General features: G+C 36.6%; 2 protein-coding genes across 2 annotated transcripts; one reads left to right on the top strand and one right to left on the bottom strand.

Annotated features, from left to right (window-relative positions):
* Positions 1–8,010: 8,010 nt before the first annotated feature.
* vkorc1 (vitamin K epoxide reductase complex, subunit 1) lies at positions 8,011–10,166 on the bottom strand. Its single transcript, XM_079594641.1, has 3 exons — positions 9,561–10,166; positions 8,895–9,004; positions 8,011–8,647 (listed from the first exon to the last, which is right to left on the bottom strand). The coding sequence occupies exons 1-3, from the start codon at positions 9,749–9,751 to the stop codon at positions 8,430–8,432; spliced, it is 519 nt and encodes a 172-aa protein (XP_079450767.1). The 5' UTR covers positions 9,752–10,166; the 3' UTR covers positions 8,011–8,429.
* Positions 10,167–11,102: 936 nt separating this feature from the next.
* mapk7 (mitogen-activated protein kinase 7) lies at positions 11,103–19,828 on the top strand. Its single transcript, XM_079594633.1, has 7 exons — positions 11,103–11,220; positions 11,812–12,107; positions 13,738–13,903; positions 13,984–15,410; positions 16,256–17,331; positions 18,286–18,419; positions 18,637–19,828. The coding sequence occupies exons 2-7, from the start codon at positions 11,813–11,815 to the stop codon at positions 18,788–18,790; spliced, it is 3,252 nt and encodes a 1,083-aa protein (XP_079450759.1). The 5' UTR covers positions 11,103–11,220; position 11,812; the 3' UTR covers positions 18,791–19,828.
* The last annotated feature ends 13 nt before the right edge of the window (positions 19,829–19,841 follow it).

Below are 19,841 nucleotides of genomic sequence, written 5' to 3'. Positions count from 1 at the left end.
CATCCCATGTGTTCAAGAGAACAAACTTGTTACTTGGGAAATTGGCACAAAATATCTGTAATAAAAAGGAAAGTTGCTGCAAATTGGGGAAGACACTTTGGCACTTTCTTCGTAAATGACTTGTATAGCGTGCACAGATGAAACCCTAGAAACCCTTCTACCAGTGTATCTGTTTAGACACTTTAGGCTGTCAATGTCATGTGTTAGAATAAATCATCTGAAATCATTACATTTTTTTAATAATACCTCAAATGTATATTTTCTTTGTGCTTAGTTGGCCTTTGAATTCCCTGAATTAACACATTTTTGCCACCGAACACTTTTTTTAAACACCTGTTGTTGTATTGCCATTGTAGGCAATATTACATTCTTTGCGTTAATTTATACTCAAAAATTGACAGACTGATCTAAAATAGACTTGTTTTAAAAATATTGACAAAAAAAAAACACTTACTGATGAGAAAAATCAGCATTAGATACTTCGGATACTCCATTGTAATGAAAGCAGATTCAGTCGACTCTGTCTAAAAATGTCTAAGGAGAAAATAAATATAGAAATATACAATCATGAATCATTATATAGAATACATAGCAATACATCTTGGAAAATGCTACAAAAACTGATATTTCATTTGTACCAAACGAAGTAAAATCATTTCTGAAAAACCCTTACCTTGCAGTGTTCACAGCTGTTTTTGTGTACGGACACTTTTTGTATTCTGTCCTCTATCCACTAATAACACCTAAACAAATCTACTGTAGAATTACATCACTGATATGAGAATTTGAATATACACTCCAAATGTTTCCATAGTATTACATGAAGATGCATATTAGCATGCAAAAATGTTGCTATGCAAAAAGTCTCTGTTTACCTGTCCATATAGCACAGGATGGAAATTATTTGGATATTCAATTAAATTAAAAGAGTTTACACAGAACAAATGTAGCCGTAGTGCTATATGCTAAAATAATGTATGTGGAATGACGTAACACATGATTATTAGACTAAATATTAGAAGTTAAAACTTTAGTAACACTTTAGGTTTTCAGGTAACACTTTATTTTACGGTGTTCGTGATACAGTGTAATTACTTAATGAATTACTTAGTAGTAGACGTTGTAATAACATGTAAGAAAATGTAACTAACATGTAATTAAAGGTTGGGCAGGTAAGAATTGTCTAAAGAACTTTTTTTCAAATTGGCTTAAACTGTCTTTATATACCAATACATTAAATTAAAACGTAAGTACTTTGAAAAAGAGAGTATAAAAATTGAGTGACTATAGTGTATTTAATCTTCAAAAAACACAGCTCATTAATTCCTACCGGGACGAAACAAGTGATTGGCTTGCGCGACTGTCACTCTCCATCACCATGACTACCGCCGCTATTACTGGCTCTGCCCACGTGCGCGCAGTCGCGCACACCGTTTTTAGGTGGGAGTGAATGGAATTAATGAGCTGTGTTTATTGAAGATTAAATACACTAGAGTCACTCAGTTTTTTATACTCTCTATTTCAGAGTACTTGCATTTTAATTATGTATTGGTATATAAAGACAGTTTAAACAAATTTAAATAAAAGTTTTTTTAGACAATTCTGACCTACCCTACCTTTAAGTTATGGAACAGGCTGTAATTATGAACAGGTAATATGCAGCTACTGTTACACATATGTAACAAGCCGAATCGGTTACATACGTGTTACAGACTTGGTACAGTGTAATTATATAAGAAAGTACTTAGTACTACTACACAATGTAACAACAAGTACTTAGGCTACTACGGTCAGGAAAAGCATGCAGTTACACATGGTAATTTTGTATGTTCTGTAGCATTACACATATGTAACATAAAATAAAGTGTATCAAGATACTTAAGTGCACTTCATGTGTATCTATACCTTATCCATCTTAATGAACCCACTAGTTCACAGCTTAAAGTCGGCATGAAATCAAAATTGACCCTATTTACTTTGTTAGCGGATATTACTAGTCTTGTGGTGAACAATTAATCCGTGCAAGTTAATACATGGGAAATTTTTTTTGCAGAAGTTATCTTTAATCAAAGTCTGAAAAGTTACTTCCGGGTCTGGAATGGGTCTTTTTCTGATGACATAGGCTTGACGGCTTGGGTTGTTTAAACGCTTAACCACTCCCCTCAAACCGTTACTCTGCTATGGGCGAGAGATGGAGAGGAGGAGCGCTGAAGTAAAACCCGCCCTCTGTTCAATATTGCCTTTCACTCGGAAATACGTCACAACACTTGAGAAAAGTCGTTTGCAACTTCCGGTTCACGCGGACTTTAAAAACATGCAGTAGCTTCTTAATTATATTAAAATGACAGAATATTACACAGGTATAAGATACGTAAAATAAAGTGTATCAAGATTGTACTTAAGTGTACTTCATGTGTATCTACTTACCTTATCCATATGCACCCTAGTTTGAATGAACTTATAGTTCACAGCTTAAATACATGCAGTAGTTTCATAATTACATTAAAATTACATAATATTACACAGGGATAAGCTACGTAAAATAAAGTGTATCAATATTGTACTTAAGTGTACTTCATGTGTATTTATAAACCTTATCCACCTCGGCTTGTTATATGAGTAACAGTAGCTGCCTATTACATGTGCATAATTACAATCTGTAAGTACAGGCTGTTCCATAACTTAGTTACATGTTAATTACATGTTGATACATGTTATTACAATGTCTATAAGTAATTAATTAAGTAATTACTGTATCATGAACACCATAAAATAATGTGTTACCGGTTTGCATTTCTTAACATTAATCACATTAGTTAACAAACTATCAATAAACCATACTTCTAAGGTATTAAACTTAGTCAATGTTAATTTCAACATTTAATACTACTAATAAAGTTGAACTAAATAAAAATAAGAAATGCTGCCTTGGCTAGCTGAAATAAAATAAGTGAACTTTTTTTTTTTTCAGTTCAAGCTACAAAAAATGCTTTTTATGGTTTTAGTTTTACTGAGTTTCAGTTAACGAATGAGTCTGCTGTTCAGTCAGTAATGAGATCACTTTCATCCGTGGAAAAAGCAGCACTTCCTTCTCATCTCCCCCTTTTTTCCTTCCAGGAACTATAGGATAATTAATACTATATTTGCTGTTTCTGCAATTTGACCCTTACCTGTTTTCTGGATATTTGTATTTAATTTACATATATTTGCAACTGTGTCTGTAATATTTTAAAGTTTTTTTGTTAGTTTACATTAGTTAACTACTTTATATAACATGAACTAAGAATGAACAATACTTCTACAGCATTTTATTTATCTTAGTTAATGTTAATTTCAAGGTTTACTAATACATTATTAAAATCAAAAGTTGTATTTGTTAACATTAGTTAATGCACTGTGAACTTACATGAACAACGAACGTATTTTTATTAACTAACATTAACAAAGATGAATAAATACTGTAACACATTTTGCTCATTGTTAATCCATGTTAGCTAAAATATTAACTAATGTTAACAAATGAGACCATATCCCACAAAGACACACTAAGCAATGCAAGGAAACGAGTGGAAATCATTTCATTATTAATTTCTTCAGTCATAATGACACAAAGGCCCTTTAAGCTTTTGTGAACTACATTTGATATTGACATATTGATTTTAAATGGAGTATTTGTGTTCACTGTCAAAAGGAGATCGCTTAAGTTACTTTGGACAAAATCATTTGCTAAATTAATACATTTAAATGATGAAAATATTCATAAATAGCAATTATGACTGCATATATAGTGCCAAATAGGGATGTTTTGTATAATTTTCTTCTCCTGGGTTTGAAATAAAGTATAAGAGAACATCACTGGATATGATATAGATACCTGTAGTATGAAATGCATCCCAATTAAGCATGACTAGGTGTGCTAAATGTGGTAAATGGTAAATGTAGCCTATATTTGCATGGTACGAAATAACTCAGTACAAAATTCAGAAATTGTAATTTAAAAGCATTCTTACGGAATGCTCCACAATCCTAGTTCAATAACTGCCAGTGTTGTAAAGTTCATGGTTTAAAGCAAATCGTATCTCAAAAGCCAGCTAAACAAAGCTATGATAAAGATAAAAAATATTCCATATCTATGAAAAGAAGATTTCATGAGAAGCATAGTTTCTAAATATGATGGGGGAAAACAACACAATTTTAGCATTGTGCACAGCACAACCACAATTTGAAAGGCAAAAAAGGTGTGAGTCATGAAAAGGACAGTCATAACAGTCTGTGGTCCGGTCACGTGTCACAGAAGCTAAACGCTGCAGTCAGGCCTGGTGACCTTACAAAACTAAACAGTGCACATGCCAATTCATTCAGATTATCATTTGTAGAAGTACAAGATGCACTACACATTTTATGTGGTACTGTAGATGCTTGATTTGCAGAAAATGTTTGCAAGGTTCGTGGAATCGGTGCTTTAAAAATATTCTCACAAATAATATGTCACATAATGATCCTTTATATCCATAAAAACTTCACAAAATCAGATTTCCCCTTGTTTCTTTATTTGTCTGTACAACCTTTAATGGAGGCTGTAAACTGAATGAATTGTGCACTGTTTAGTTTTGTAAGGTCACCAGGCCTAATACTGACCGTTTAGCTTCTGTGACCAGGACCGGACCACACACTGTTATGACTGTCCTTTTCATGACTCAAATTGTGAGAGAACTCCTTTCAAATTGTGGTTGTGCTGTGCACAATGCTAAAATTGTGTTTTTTATCATATTTAGAAACTATCTTCTCATGAAATCTTCTTTTCAGATATTATCTTTATCGTGTTTAGCTTGCTTTCGAGATTGATAAGTTTTGCTTTCAAACATGAACTTTAAAACACTGGCAGCAGTTATTGAACTGAATTGAGCTGAAAAATGACACAAAATTTTTATAGAGCTGCTTTACATCTGAAATTGACTTGCTTTCAAACAATATTAAGCGCTATATATACACTTCACAATAAGTTTCTATATGTTAACATTAGCTATTACCTAACATGAAATAAAAACGAACAATACTTCTAAAAGCATGTATTAATCTTAGTTATTAATGTTAATTGCAACATTTACTAGGCATTATTCAAATTGATAGGCTACATTATTCAAAACAAAAGTTGCATCTGTTATTATTATTTAATGGAGTTAAAAAAGATTGGAGTGAAGTCAGCAAAACTGGGACTCTTTTTAGAGTACTTATCTGTGTATTTAATACAAATAAATCTATTCTACTCACATATTAATAAAAAAAAAAAAATTGTATCTATGGTTTATGAAGGAATATGAGTGTTTCATTTTTTTCTTTTACAGAGATTCCAAAATGATAAGATTTTTATTCTACAGACATTTTCAGGCATTGGTACAGTGCAATTGGTAAAGTATCAATTTCAATAGAAATTTCTCACAATGTAAAAGAATAACTTTATAAAAACAGGCACACTGTAGCAGATTGTGTTAATGGTGATGATTATGATGTTTAATGCTCAGTTCTGGGTTCCCTTTTTAAAGGGTTTGGAATAGCCTGTTTTGTTTTTTGGTTTCAGTTAATTCCATTAGCTTTAGCATATTCAAAGGCTTTTTTTGTTGTTGTTGCATCTCTGTGAATAAGCTATAACATTTTTGCCAGTTCCTTCTCAGATGACTTTGACAAAAACATGGTTTTCTGCCAGAGACATGACAACATTCACTCAACACCTTTCACTCTTTTTTTCAAGGGTGGATTTTGGAACAGAACATGCTCTGGCCAGAAAACGAAGTCTAGGTTCCTGGCCTGCCTCCATAATATGCATTGATCCATTTCATTCTTTTTTCACTCCACTGATTATACCTCTCTATTGTGTTTGGCTGACATGTTTTCCTATTTTTTTCCCTTTCTGCCGAGCTTTGTGACATTTTCTGTAAACCAAATTTCTCACATTAAGCAATGTATTACCTATCTTTTATTTAATGGGACATCCCACTTTAGCTGAATGGTACTGTCCCATTTTATATAACATGTTAAGGTAAATTGGGAAAGTAACGAAACTTGATATTTTTTAAGATAGAACCAGGTGTTAGAACGAAGAAACTTGTTAATCAATTAAATAATAACATGAACAGAATTGAAACAGTAACACCCTAGCCTGGTCCTATATATAGCATATATGGCACGCGATCTTTAATCAATTTGGCAACACACGACGATTCTATTTTAGAAACTGTTCGTATTGGAACAACACAAAGTATGTCAATGATAATCTCAGATAATGTGAACGTGCTTTATTTAATGTTAAAATGTGACTTTGAATAGCACTTAGTGCTCCCAACTTTGTAGCCGTACGTTACTGAAAGCAACAATGGATAGCCTATGTTAATTTACCTCAGAATTCAAAATTAAACAAATGGAAACAAGAACGTTCAAACTGTGAACAAACAAGTGTATGCTAATCTATGACTGTTTTAGTAACTCAGTGTGCATTTTTAATAATGTTTAAATGGTGTAATATTTGTGAATTTATTTTGTACTTATCTATTTCCTTCGAGTGTGCTGTGCAGTCAAATGTAATCTCTGGTAATCTTGGGTGCGAGAGCTGTTCTGATTGGCCGTGGGTTTTTATGCGATATCTCGTTATCGCATCGCGTGTGTTGTGTTGTGTACAGAAAAATTGGTTGACTTTGATTGATTGTCAGTGTGTAACAATTATTTGCTATGGCCTAGCCTACTTCTAACCCATATCCCTCACAGAAATATGCAAATCACTAGATTCAAATAAAAACCTGTTTTGGCCGATTTATCATCTTTTATTAGTGAGGCCAGTGAAATGTCTGAATGCTACTTTATCTAACATGTTACGGTAAATTGGGAAAGTAACTAAACTTGATATTTTTTAAGATAGAACCAGGGGATAGAATGAAGAAATGTCTTTACTAAGTTGTTGTCATAATATTTCAATATTTAAAATGGATGTTAAATTAATCCATTTGAATTGGGATATATATATATATAGCCTATATATATATATATATATATATTTTTTTTTTTTGCATTAACTGTCTAATACTGGGCAGGGGATTTTTAGTTGCTTACATAGCAACACCTGTACACACTCATATCAAAGACTCATCTTTATGCATCTTAAAACGGATATATTTGCTGTAATATTCATGTAATATTTGACTAGAAAAAAATCATGCTGTAAGCGAATGACACAGTCTGACCACAAGATGTCGCCATTCCAATGCCAGGTATCAGGTCAATGCCAGCAATATATATATATATATATATATATATATATATATATATATATATACATAGGGGGGGTATTATTATAAAATATATATTATTATTTTATAATATTATAGTATTTATTATCATTTTACATGTATTTATGTTTATTTATGGTCACAAAGCAGACCAGATGCTGAAAATTATATTATCTGTAAAATGATCTACATCTCTTTAAAGGCACACTATGCCAGAGTTCAGTTTTTGTCAAACAGCGACTGATTAGTACTTGTATTTAACGATACTGTTGTTAATAACACCCACGCAGAGCCGTCTCTGCACTCACGGCCTGATTCCCTCCCCCTGTATACCGGTACCTGTTCAGTGGATGGAAGCGTCGGACATCGAACAGGCACAGATAGACTACGAAGATGTCTTCTGACCAGATAATGTTTCACGATTTCATACAAATATTAGGCTACTGCATAACGTCAATATGCTGTACAGTATGCAGTACGTTCATAACGTCAGCATATGCTGTGCCGTAAAACAAGTCGTGATTCTTGGCGAATTCTTCATAATGGCATGATTCTATAACTTTGGATTCAAAGTTGGATTCTTTGGCGGGTCACCACCTCTAAAACCTGCATTGCTGGTTTTGCCAGTGGCGTCATATAAAGCTGTTATATTAAGGTGCAAATCTTGCATAGTGTGCCTTTAAAACCCTGAAGGCAGCAGCATTAAGGGCAAAGAAAATAAATAAAAATTATACACTAAACATTTGATGGAAAATCTGACTTTATTCATCTTAAATCAAATGTTGATCAGAACTCAGTTTCACATTAGACTACTTGTACACGTAACAGTCTAAGCTGGATATAAATCACATGATCGTTATAATCATACAACATACTGTCTGGTAACTGTATCATCACCTCTTCATGGAGGTATTTCATCATTCTGAAAAAAAGATTGAAGTTTCCTCTTCTATTTGTGTTCATGAACATGTGAAGTCCAGATTATTGTTACTATTCACTTTTTTCTTCTTACTACAACCAGCTTGCAAATTCCCAGGATTTCCAATCATCTGTCAAATGTTTTATTTGATGCATGTTCCTCTCTTTCCCCCCTGCAGATGTTAGAGGCAGCTGAACCCTTAATATCTCTAAAACTCAAAAACAATACTGATGTTATTCCCCCTTCCCTCTCTTCAGCCGTCCCTCCAGTCCTGTCCTTCTCTTTAGATTTGTGTAGAGAAGTGCAAAGTTTATGATGTAGGTGGAGACACACACCACACAGAAATCACCCAAGATGAAGGCAAGAATAGCAGCCAGATACACTGATCCGGCCACTGACACCCAAGAGAACATGACGAGGAAGAACGCCGATCGGCCGGACACCAGCTGACCTGTGAGCAAAAAGACCAGAATTACATGTGCACGTCCCCATCAGACAGTAACTCTAACTCATATATATATATATAGTGTAACTGAGGGCCCAATAAGACGATTAACTGTGAAACCAGCTGGTCATTGCAAAAATAGCAAAATTAGAAAGTCTAGCACAATTTATTTGCAGATGACACTTGGTTTGATATTTTGTTATTGTTCAAATAGTTTTTGGGGTCACATTAGTGTCCTAACAACAGCACTTACCCAAACCCAGCTGCAGCGTATAGAAAACGATCCCCAACACACTGTTCGGCTGATTCAACACACTGTCTTTGGAAGTGAAGATCTGGACGAGCCCGAATCCACGTCCCCATCTGAGGAGAATCAGAGTTTCAGCAGATGATAACATCCGTTGCCTGTAAATATTCACTATTTGCGGGTTGCATTAAATAAAAATGATCATGCACTGGTCAATTTAGGCTTCTCATAACGTTTTGTTTTTTTTAGACCAGTGGAAAGAAAACATACAAAATACAGTGAGTGTTTGATTTATTGTACTTTTATAATACATATCTTTAAAGGCTATTTTCCAGCCAAATTAGTTTTTTTTAGAGTGGAGTCAGAAAACTTCAGCAGCTGCAACACCAAACTCTTCATTTTATACCCATTGGCCTATGTATATATGAATTGAATTGAATTGCATTCAAATTAGAGCACATTTTAATTCGATGTTGCCTTATTTCCATATAACATCATATTTTTAGAAAACGTGTACAATCAATTTTTTTTGCGATTCTAAATGTTATGAATTAATTGGGGAAATATGGTGCATCTATAAGTTACTTTTTTATACCATATTCACATGGAGTGATTAAAGTCTAGATGAGATCAATGCGTGAAAACTGCCACGACTGAAGTGAACGCTTTTACCTGGAGGTGAAGACCTTCGAGCAGCTCACGGAATGACCCAGGTCGCACATCGCACGGTATTCGGGATCATTCTCCCGGGAAAGTTCGACGTGCAGCGCGTAAACCGACAGAACTAACCCCAGAAAACAGAGGATGACGCGAACGCTATGTTCCCATTTAGGAACTCCAGTAGCTGAGTGACTCGGGGACATTGCAGTGACAGTGTTTAGAGGTTTAATAACAAATTACCTAATTTACAAAAAGCCTATTTTGTAGACTTGCAGACCACAACTCAGAAAACTCAGTTGCTACTCTTGAGTGCTAATTTTAATTGTAGAATATGTAAGTTCGGCTCCCACCTTTCCAAAATATATTGCAACGTGGAAAATCCTGAGGTAGGAGCTCTGATTGGTCCAAAAAGAACTGAAACTCGTGACAAGACTGATTTACAGTATATGTCTATATAACGTGACCATTGCGAGGACGCGGTTTGTCCTCCAGGGGGCGCTTGGCGGCTCAGAATGTCTAAGCCGCATTCATATCGTGCAGATCTGTTACGTTCAAGTATTGGTACCTGACATTTGAATGTAAATCTATCACAGCACTCTAATACATGCCTACTGGTCCGTAGGCTAGTAGCCTACTGAGAAAATTATACTAAATAATATATAGTTCGACTGATGGGCGATAATGTGCACTGAGTAAAAATCTGTAAGAGCAAATTGGAAATACACAGTAGGCTACATATACTTTAATATATTCTGTCCAATTTGTGCCATTCTACTCACTTTTTCTATGTGACTGTATGGACTGACGCGAGCGCTGATTGGACGGGTGGTGCAGAGGGTCGACTCACGAGCAGACGGGTCAGTGTCCAGTTAGATAAATATGTTGGCCATGTAAACACTGGCCTAATAGATCAATTGCATAGACAAATGTATTTTTAAAAGAAAAAAAATAATGTTTTAAAACACACTGTAGCCTATGTGTTTGTTAAATGTTCGAATATTGTGAACAAATGTATTTTTGCTGTGCTTGCCTATGGCCTAAATCTGCAGAAATTAAAAATAAATTAGTACGCTAAATAAATGCAGCAATAGGAAAACAGGAATAAATTACTACTTGGTAAAAACAGACAATTAATTTTTAATAAAATGTATTCCTCGAATAGTTCGAATAGAACCGTTTTCCTTTATTTATTATTGTATGTATCTATTTATATAATTTTTCATTATATGCGTTTCCACATGTATCGATAAATAAAGGGATGAAGTAATAAAAAAAAGTTCAGGACTAAATTTTATTTTAAAAATAATTATCTTTCTTTTATCAAGTTTGTGTTTAATTTCTAGAGGTTTGGGTCTTCATTTTTTGTGATTATGATAGTAGTTCAACGTGCTAAAGCAAGTGCGCGTCTTTCTTATTTACACTTGATCCATCAGTTTCGACGCCGCCCAAAGAATGACCCTACTCTACACTTCAAAAGAGCCCGCCCCTCGGGCATGTTCTCGAATCCCATTGGTCAATCCACTTACAAGCATACAGTCGATTGGTAGTTTTGCTGCCTTTCAGACACAATACGGAAGAATACAAGGAAGTAAAACGGTGGTTCGTGATAGCGAAGAATAGACATGCTTTGAAAGAACCGCTCCGAAATTCCACTGCTTCCATATATTACCAGGTAATTATTACCGCTTTCATAACTCAACGTTTGCTTTTATTTGTCTTTGTTCCAACATGAAAAGAAAGGGTACGTATATGATTTTGAAGCTGTTTTGGGCCAGCGGTCTCTCACACGCCCCTGCGGCAGATGAGCAGGATTAATTACACACAACGCCAGCGACGCCCTGCTGGACCTTTAGTATGTTCATCCATTATGAGCAATTACAGATAAGTGGTCAGCAGTGTCTGCTTCTGTTAGTTGATGGTTTCATGAATAACGTACTCACACCTCTGTGTGCACCTTGCATTATTGTGTTCCTTGAAACATTTATACACAAAGCTTGTTTTTATATTTGGATTTTTAAATATATATATTATTATTTAAAACAATAGTAAAAAGAACGTGTTACAAGAAAGTGGTGCTGTTTTTGACATTCTGTAAATGATTGTTGTCTGTTTGGTTACTGATTAAAAGGAAAGTTTAGTTAGATTGTGCATTAACTGTCTGGCACTTTGATATCGTCCAAGAGAAGTCCATTCAAATAAGATGAACAGAAAGTAACATTTACAGTCTCGACCTTAGAACTTTTCTCTGAATTTTTGGTTTCAGAATGTCAACCAATGAGAGGGACGAGACAAATGACTCTCAAGCAGGACCGGCCCGTAAAGCCTCAGAGGGCGACAGTGACAACAACCATCACAGAGGCGGTACAGAAGGACCGCCTCAACCTAGCGATGACACATCCATTGTAACAGATACAAGTACTGTTGCAGATAAGAACTTGGCTCTCCTCAAAGCCCACTCCCTAGATGTGAAGTTTGAAGTTGGCGAAGAATATGACGTTATTGAGACCATTGGCACAGGTGCTTATGGTGTGGTCTCATCAGCCCGAAGAAGAGACAATGGTGAGGTGCCAAGATGCATGTGTTTGATTTAAAGTAATTAGACTAAATCTTGGATGTTAGAATTCATTATTATTATTACAGAATTATATTATTATTATTATTACAGCATTATTGATATTTTATTATTGGGGTGGGGGAAAAAAATCAATTCACATAATAATCACGTTTCTATCTTCTGCCGATTTGCATCGATTCACAAATTCACGTTTCACACTTCTAAAGTGTTACATTTCTTAAACTTTGCTGTCCTACCTAAAGTTATTGACACATTAGAGTGTTATTAATCACAATAAGCTGAGAAAACGGACTCAATGCGGTCACGGTGCTCACGCTGATGAACACAGCCAAAGCGCGCGCACAGAATCCGCCTCTCAGATGCATGCGATCCTGAATTCAGCTCTCTTTCAATCCTTATTGCGCTTGAATGATCAAATACACACACAATTATGTCAAAATGCACATCATGAGGAGTATTCACGTAAACACAGCCTGTTATGTCCTACGCAAACATAAACCGTTACGAGAAAATCAGATGTCTAACAGTATATTTGATCTGTGCGTTCATTCTTAAAGGAACAGCAGCCTAATAAACTTTTGCTCTCTGCATTGTTAATTTAATCACAGAAATTAAATTACTCACTGCTTTTGACTGAATCCCTTTTGAATCTTTGATATGTATCAATGAATATTTAATTCATACAGTGAAGACTATACAGTTGTTTTATTTTTTACATTTGATTATTCAACTTTTTAAGTGTTTCTTACTACATATTAAATAAACCTAGGCTACTGTACCTGAAAAACAGTATATTTTTTTCTATTGGTTTTCTCGTATTGTTTGTAATTTGTTTGAAATTTGCATCTTTGTTCCTTTAAATATAAAAAATGAAATAGCATGTGTGTAATGACTGCAGTCAGCCTAATGGCATTTGTTTGATAAAATGGGGTTGACTAAAATGAGAAGGATTACATTTAATTCAGTGGGATTTTTTTTCTTTAAGACCTTTTAAACGTTCTACCGCAGTCAAATAGGAAAGGTAACACAAAACAGTAAACTAGAATCAAATCTATGATATCGAATCGAAATTTGAATAGAATCACGAGGTACCAAAATATTCCCACACCTAATTATTATTATATATTAATGCTGCTGTTGTTGTTGTAATAATAATATATTAACAATGTTGTAATAATAATATTAATAATAACAGTAATTATTGTTATTATTATTACCAAAAACATTGTGCTGTTTATTAAAATGCAGTAAGTATGTTTTGTATACTGATTTATGCAAGTAGTATATTTTTAAGATAATGCATTATATTTAGGGCTGTGAATTTAACATGTTAAATGAGTGTGATAAAAAAAATAAAAAAAACGATTTAGAAAATAATAAACACATTGTTCTCTGACCTGTATGTAAATTCGTAATACGGGATTTACTTACCATTGAAGAAATTCAAGCTCCACCTTCATATTTTTATTATGCAATAAGAGGTGTAGGATTTACTTTTTTTTTTTTTTTTTTTTACTTAGAAATAGCACATCTTTTATGTTAAAATATCAAGGAAATGTTTATTCAAGTGTCAGTTCATGACCCCTTTAATTCTAATGTTGTTTATGCATTCAGGCCAGCAGGTGGCAATAAAGAAGATCCCTAATGCCTTTGAGGTTGTGACGAATGCCAAACGCACGTTGAGAGAGCTGAAGATTCTGAAACACTTCAAACACGACAACATCATCGCCATTAAAGATATTCTCCAGCCTGTGATCCCTCACTCGGCTTTCAAATCAGTGTAAGCTTGAGTACGAAGTAGCATGCGATGCATATTCTCTCTTCGTGTATGCCATGCTAAAAGTGTCTCTTGTTCTTTAGGTACGTGGTTCTTGACCTCATGGAGAGCGACCTGCATCAGATCATCCACTCCCGGCAACCCCTGACCCCAGAACACACACGCTACTTCCTGTATCAGCTGTTAAGAGGCCTGAAGTACATTCATTCGGCCAACGTCATTCACCGTGACCTCAAGCCGTCCAACCTGCTGGTCAATGAAAACTGTGAGCTGAAGATCGGGGACTTCGGCATGGCACGTGGATTGAGCGCGTCCCACTCCGAAGAGTCACGTTCCTTCATGACCGAGTACGTGGCCACCCGCTGGTACCGCGCTCCTGAGCTGATGTTGTCTCTTTACCACTACAGCTTGGCCATCGACCTCTGGTCTGTGGGCTGCATCTTCGGCGAGATGCTCGGCAGGAGGCAGATGTTTCCGGGGAAAAACTATGTGCATCAGCTGCAGCTGATTCTTTCGGTTCTGGGCACGCCGCCCGAGAGCATCATCGACTCGATAGGGTCGGACCGGGTGCGCTGTTATGTGAGGAGCCTCCCTTTAAAAGCGGCAGAACCGCTCGCAGCACTGTATCCACAGGCCGAGCCCAATGCGCTGGACTTGTTGGCCGCGATGCTCCGCTTTGACCCTCGTGAACGGATCAGTGCGTGTCAGGCGCTAGAACACCCCTACCTCAATAAGTACCACGACTCGGACGACGAGCCGGTGTGCGTTCCCGCCTTCGATTTTGAGTTCGACCGGCAGCCCATGGGCAAAGAACAAATCAAAGAAGCTATACTAACAGAAATCGGGGACTTCCATAAGAAGAAGCAGGGGGTCAAAAAGAAGATCCAGTTTAAACCGCTCCATTCTTCAGGTTCGGCGGTGGTCGGCGTCTCCGGTAACACGCTTCTCACGTCTCCACAGTCTCAAAACCTGACTGATACAGCACAAACATGCCAACAGCACAATCTCAACTACAAACCGACAGACGGTACACAAACTCAAGCGAATGCGAACGCGTTTCAAGCCCGACATCATCTCGCTCAGATTTTCCCACATTTGGCTCAGTCGGTAAGCTGCCAGGATGTGGACATGCTCAGCGCCAACTCCGACGGCCAGCCTGAAACCATCGACCTGACCACTCCCACAGACAAAGACTCTTTTACTGAACCAGTCACGGACTGCACAAAGGACGAGCTTGTCCCGTCCAATCACTCTCTTCCCAAACAAAGGGTTCCGCCCCATCCCATCTCTCAGACTCCGCCCACTTCAAGTCTCCCGCAGTCTATCCCTTCACTCTCTCTCACACAGTCCCAAGCTCAGTCGCTCTCTCAAAGCCTCACTCGTTCCCTTGGAAAAGGAGGGAAAACGACAACCGGGGAAGGCACAAAAAAAGAGGGAGCAATTTCAGAAGACACAAAAGCAGCTCTCAAAGCTGCCTTGCTCAAATCAGCACTAAGGCAGAAGGCTCGAGGTGAGAGAGTTTGCAGTGTGTGTGTGTGTGTATGTGGCCATAGACTACTTAACATGTATGCCCGGTTTCACAGACAAGGCTTAACTCTGGTCCCAGACTAAAATATGTTTTGTCTAAAGATACACACCAGTAATGTTTTAGATGTCCTAATTTAACTAAGGCCTAATCCTGGCTTAATCTAAACCCTGTCTGTGAAACCAGGCTTTAGTGTTTATCAAACTTTGATGCCACAGACCCCAAGATATGATGATCATGTGAGGAAGCCACTTCCTAATATATAAAATCTAACTAATTCATGTATAAAGATCCATTTTACTGAGAAAAAAATCTGTATACATTTTGTATTTTTTTATTTATGCTACAGTTCAAAATACATATATATATATATGTGCTTGAAATGTATATTTATCAAAGACTCAAAAATAAACATAAATGTTTCTTGAGCAGCAAATCAAGTAATGATGCTGAAAAATTGAAAATAGCTATTATTAAATTCTAATAATATTTTACAATATTACTGTTTTTACTGTACTTTTGATTCAATAAATCCAAAAACAATTAAAAAATCTTACAGGCCTCAACAATTGCAACAATAGTTTATTGTATATTTTATATTTATATTATATAAATTTTTGTAGTATTATATTAGTACAATTTGGTAAATATTTAGTTTTTTATTAAATTGACACTTCATCTTTTTTCTGCCCACCATTAGAGCACTGTACAGAAAATTCTGTAAACTTAACCTTGTCTTGTCTTGTGATATTATTAAATTTTTCTCTTATGAAAATGTCAGGTCTGGTCATGATAACATTCAACATTCAACAACATTCTTTCTTCCTCAGATGGAGGCTCTGCAGCTCTTGGTCTAGATTTACTCAGAGGAGCTTCTGGAGGATTATCCTCGTCGCTCTCCTCCTCTAACTCTGGTCCAGAGCATAAGAAGCCAGTCACGGCCCAGGAGAGACAGCGAGAGAGGGAAGAGAAGCGGAAGAAGAGGCAGGAGCGTGCTATGGAGCGAAAGAGGAAGATGAAAGAGAAGGAGAAAAAGGAGGGGAAACGAGGAGAATCTTTAGGCGGCGTTTTGCTCAGCGACAACGACAAGAAGCTGTTGGAGCGCTGGGGGCGAATGATGGACACCCGAGGGGACAAATCGCAGACCGCAGAAACCAACGAGAGTAAGACAGTCCCAATCCAGCCAGCAACAGGAAGCAACCTCGTAAAAACAAACTCAGTTGGGGGAGAATCAGCGCCGCCAAAACAACCCAACGAAGTGCCACAAATGCTGCCTCAAATGGGACAGTGTGTCACAGCTGGAATATTCCATCCAACTCCGACCCATAATGCAGCACCCGTCTCTTTAGGTCCGTCTCAGAATGGGGACGTTGCTATAGTTGCAGTAGGAGGAGGCGGAAGTGTTGGAGGTTTAGGTGTGGTAACGGGCCCGTGTGCCTTTGCCAAAAACAACATATTAAAATCTCAGTTTCTGAGTGTTGGAACAATGTTCACCGGTCTTGAGAACTGGACAGGAACATCTCCACACAAAACCCAGCAACCTCCACTAGAACTGAACAATCCCGCTCACACGAGCTTTGCGCACTTGCAGACCCAGCTGAAGCCCGTCCCACAGTCCAACGCTCACATCCAGCTGCTGCCGCCCTTCATGACTAAACCACCAGCCTTGAACCCCAGCATTGGCGTTTCGGACACCAGCACGAATCCAGAGACCGGCGACGGTCCTCGAGCCCTGGACAAACTTTGCGTTCTGGGGGACAGGCAGAACGGCTCTCATTCACAGGGCCCTTCGAAACAGCCTCCAGGAGCCGCAGCTCAACCCTGCCTTAGTCTCACTGACACGGGACAGTCGACGAACAGCATCCCTGATATCCACACCGTCACACAGCAGCTCTCCAAGTCACAGGTGAAGTTTGAGCCATAATATTGCACTGTGAGCTGCACAGGACACTTAATTTGAGTTATTGATTCATCACGGTCATGGATAACCTGGCTGGAACCATTAGGGACATTTTAAATGGATATTTCTTGGCCTGAAAAAAAAAAGAAATAAGTCAAATCTTAAAATGTCATGGAAAATTCCAGTTTCTACGTTTTTTTTTTTTTTTTGTCATTCTCAACTCCAAAATATTACATGAGCAAGATATAAAGTTAACCGCTAGCGATCGCAAGCCATAATTGAGGGTCTTATTGTACACAAATAAATATAATCATTTGAAACTATTAATTCGAAAGGCCATTATAAGACATAGAAATGGAAATCAAGACCAACAACCTTTAAAGTTAATCTAAAAAACCTTTACCAAGTAAACATAAACCAAGTAAGGTAATGGATATTAATAAATATGTAATTTATAATAGAATTATATGTTTTATAATTACATATAAATTATACATTTATAGGTCATCCCATGCATTCTTCATATCATTATTACCGGTATATAATTATAATATATGCTTTATATATTTTTAAAATCTATATCCCTCAAGAGATCATGCAATGCATTTTTTTTTACTATAATGTATATATTAAGTTCAATTTTATTTATTTATTTTTAAACATCGGAATAATAATAATCATGCATGTTTCTACCTCAGGGTAATGAAGAAAAATTAATTTTGAGATAAAGCAAAAAAATAAAAAAAAGTATATAAATATATAGTCACAATTGGGAGAAATAAAGTTACCGTTACCTTTTTATTTTTACTTTGTGATTAAAATTGGCTTCCATATTTATGTGATCTTCATTATGTTTGTAAAACATAATCACTGCTTTCTTATAAATGTCTATTTGATTTTGAACTCGTTCATTGGTCTCGTTCTTCTCTTTAATCTCAACTTTGTCCTTTTCCCTGCCAGGTTGAAGACATTTTGCCGCCGGTTTTCTCAGTGACCCCTAAAGGCAGTGGAGCTGGATACGGTGTAGGCTTTGACCTCGATGACCTCCTTGCTCAGTCTCTTACCGAACTCCAGCACTCTGACCTCAGGGAAAGGTCAGTTCAAATCTCCCTGACCGCAGAGTACACACTCTATTTTTGAACTGTACGTCCATGCAAATTACAATGCTTTACTCTTATCTACATACTAGGCATATTATTGGCTCTGTGATGAATTGCTTATACTGTAGGTCACTTAGGATAAAAGTGTTTGCTAAATGCAGTAAAGTAAATAAATGTACATTTCAATGGTCTCGTTTCTCGTTTTCATTAGTCACAATGACTTGGCCCCCCTGTCTGCATCCCTGCTCTCTGATTGGCTCGAGGTGCACCGCATGACCCCTGCTGACATGGAGTCACTTCAGCAGGAGCTCCAGCTCGGATCTCCCATGATCCTCTCCGACAACTCAACGCTTCCTGATACCTGAGCAGTACCTGCATTCCTTCTCCACCCCCTTGTAGAACCGGTTGAGGACCGTACACAGAGGAACTTGATAGCTGTGTTGTCTACCAGTGTACTAGCCCTAGAGTCAGTAGAGGGAATATCTTTGAGGCTCCAAATTATTAAGGTCTTACCCAGAAAAGTGCCTTTATCTTTAATGGGTTCACATACATTATTTATTTGTGCCAACATTAAAGTATGATGCTGTTCGGTTCTTAAGGGAGTTTCCATTCTCGGAATTTCAGTGCCATCATAGAGTTCACTTCAGATGTGCTAGTGCCATTGATTCACCAGCTGCTTTTATAGAGTATTCAAGCCAATAGCAATGACATAGCAGCTGTTTAGAAGACCAGAGTTTTAAGCTATTTTCTAGTACACTACAGTATTATGATGATGAAACACAATAAGGGAAGCAGAGCACATTGGTATTATTACTGGAGACTGTAGAAAGTAGTGCAGAGTAGAAAAACATTTCATTTGATGTTGCATGAATGTCTTGTAGAAAATAGTGACACTTGCTGCACCAACATGCAGATTTGCTCAGTTTTACACCAGCAACGAAAAAAGTATTGTCTTGAATAAAGATTTCAAAGGGATATTGACGTATTCTTTTGCAATGTTTTGTTTGTTTAGATACTGTAGAAGGCACTTAGTAGTAATATGCAAATTCTCCTTAACTAAGCCCTTTGTTATTATTGTAGGATTTTCAATGGAAACAAATTCTGCTTGTATCATCTCTGGGTAGTGGGTACCTTATAACACTAGTATATTTTTTTATTTTTGTTTTATAATTTCTATAAAATTGTTTAACCCTCTGGTACGGTTCACATGTCGTCAAAAATTACTGATTTCTTTTTTTATTCCAATGAAATTTTACTGTATTTTAGTTCGATAATGTTTTTATTTAATATTTTGTATTTTTAGGGGATTGTATGGTACTTAATTATGTTTGTGCAGTAGTTATAATCCATTTATTCACCTTTTGAGCATAGACCTGAAAATTAAATTTCCAACTTAAACTGTCAGAAATCTCGCAT

The sequence above is a fragment of the Phoxinus phoxinus genome (assembly GCF_949152265.1).
Source record: "Phoxinus phoxinus genome assembly, chromosome: 21".
NCBI lineage: Eukaryota > Metazoa > Chordata > Actinopteri > Cypriniformes > Leuciscidae > Phoxinus > Phoxinus phoxinus.
This window is presented reverse-complemented; position numbering and strand designations above follow the sequence as displayed.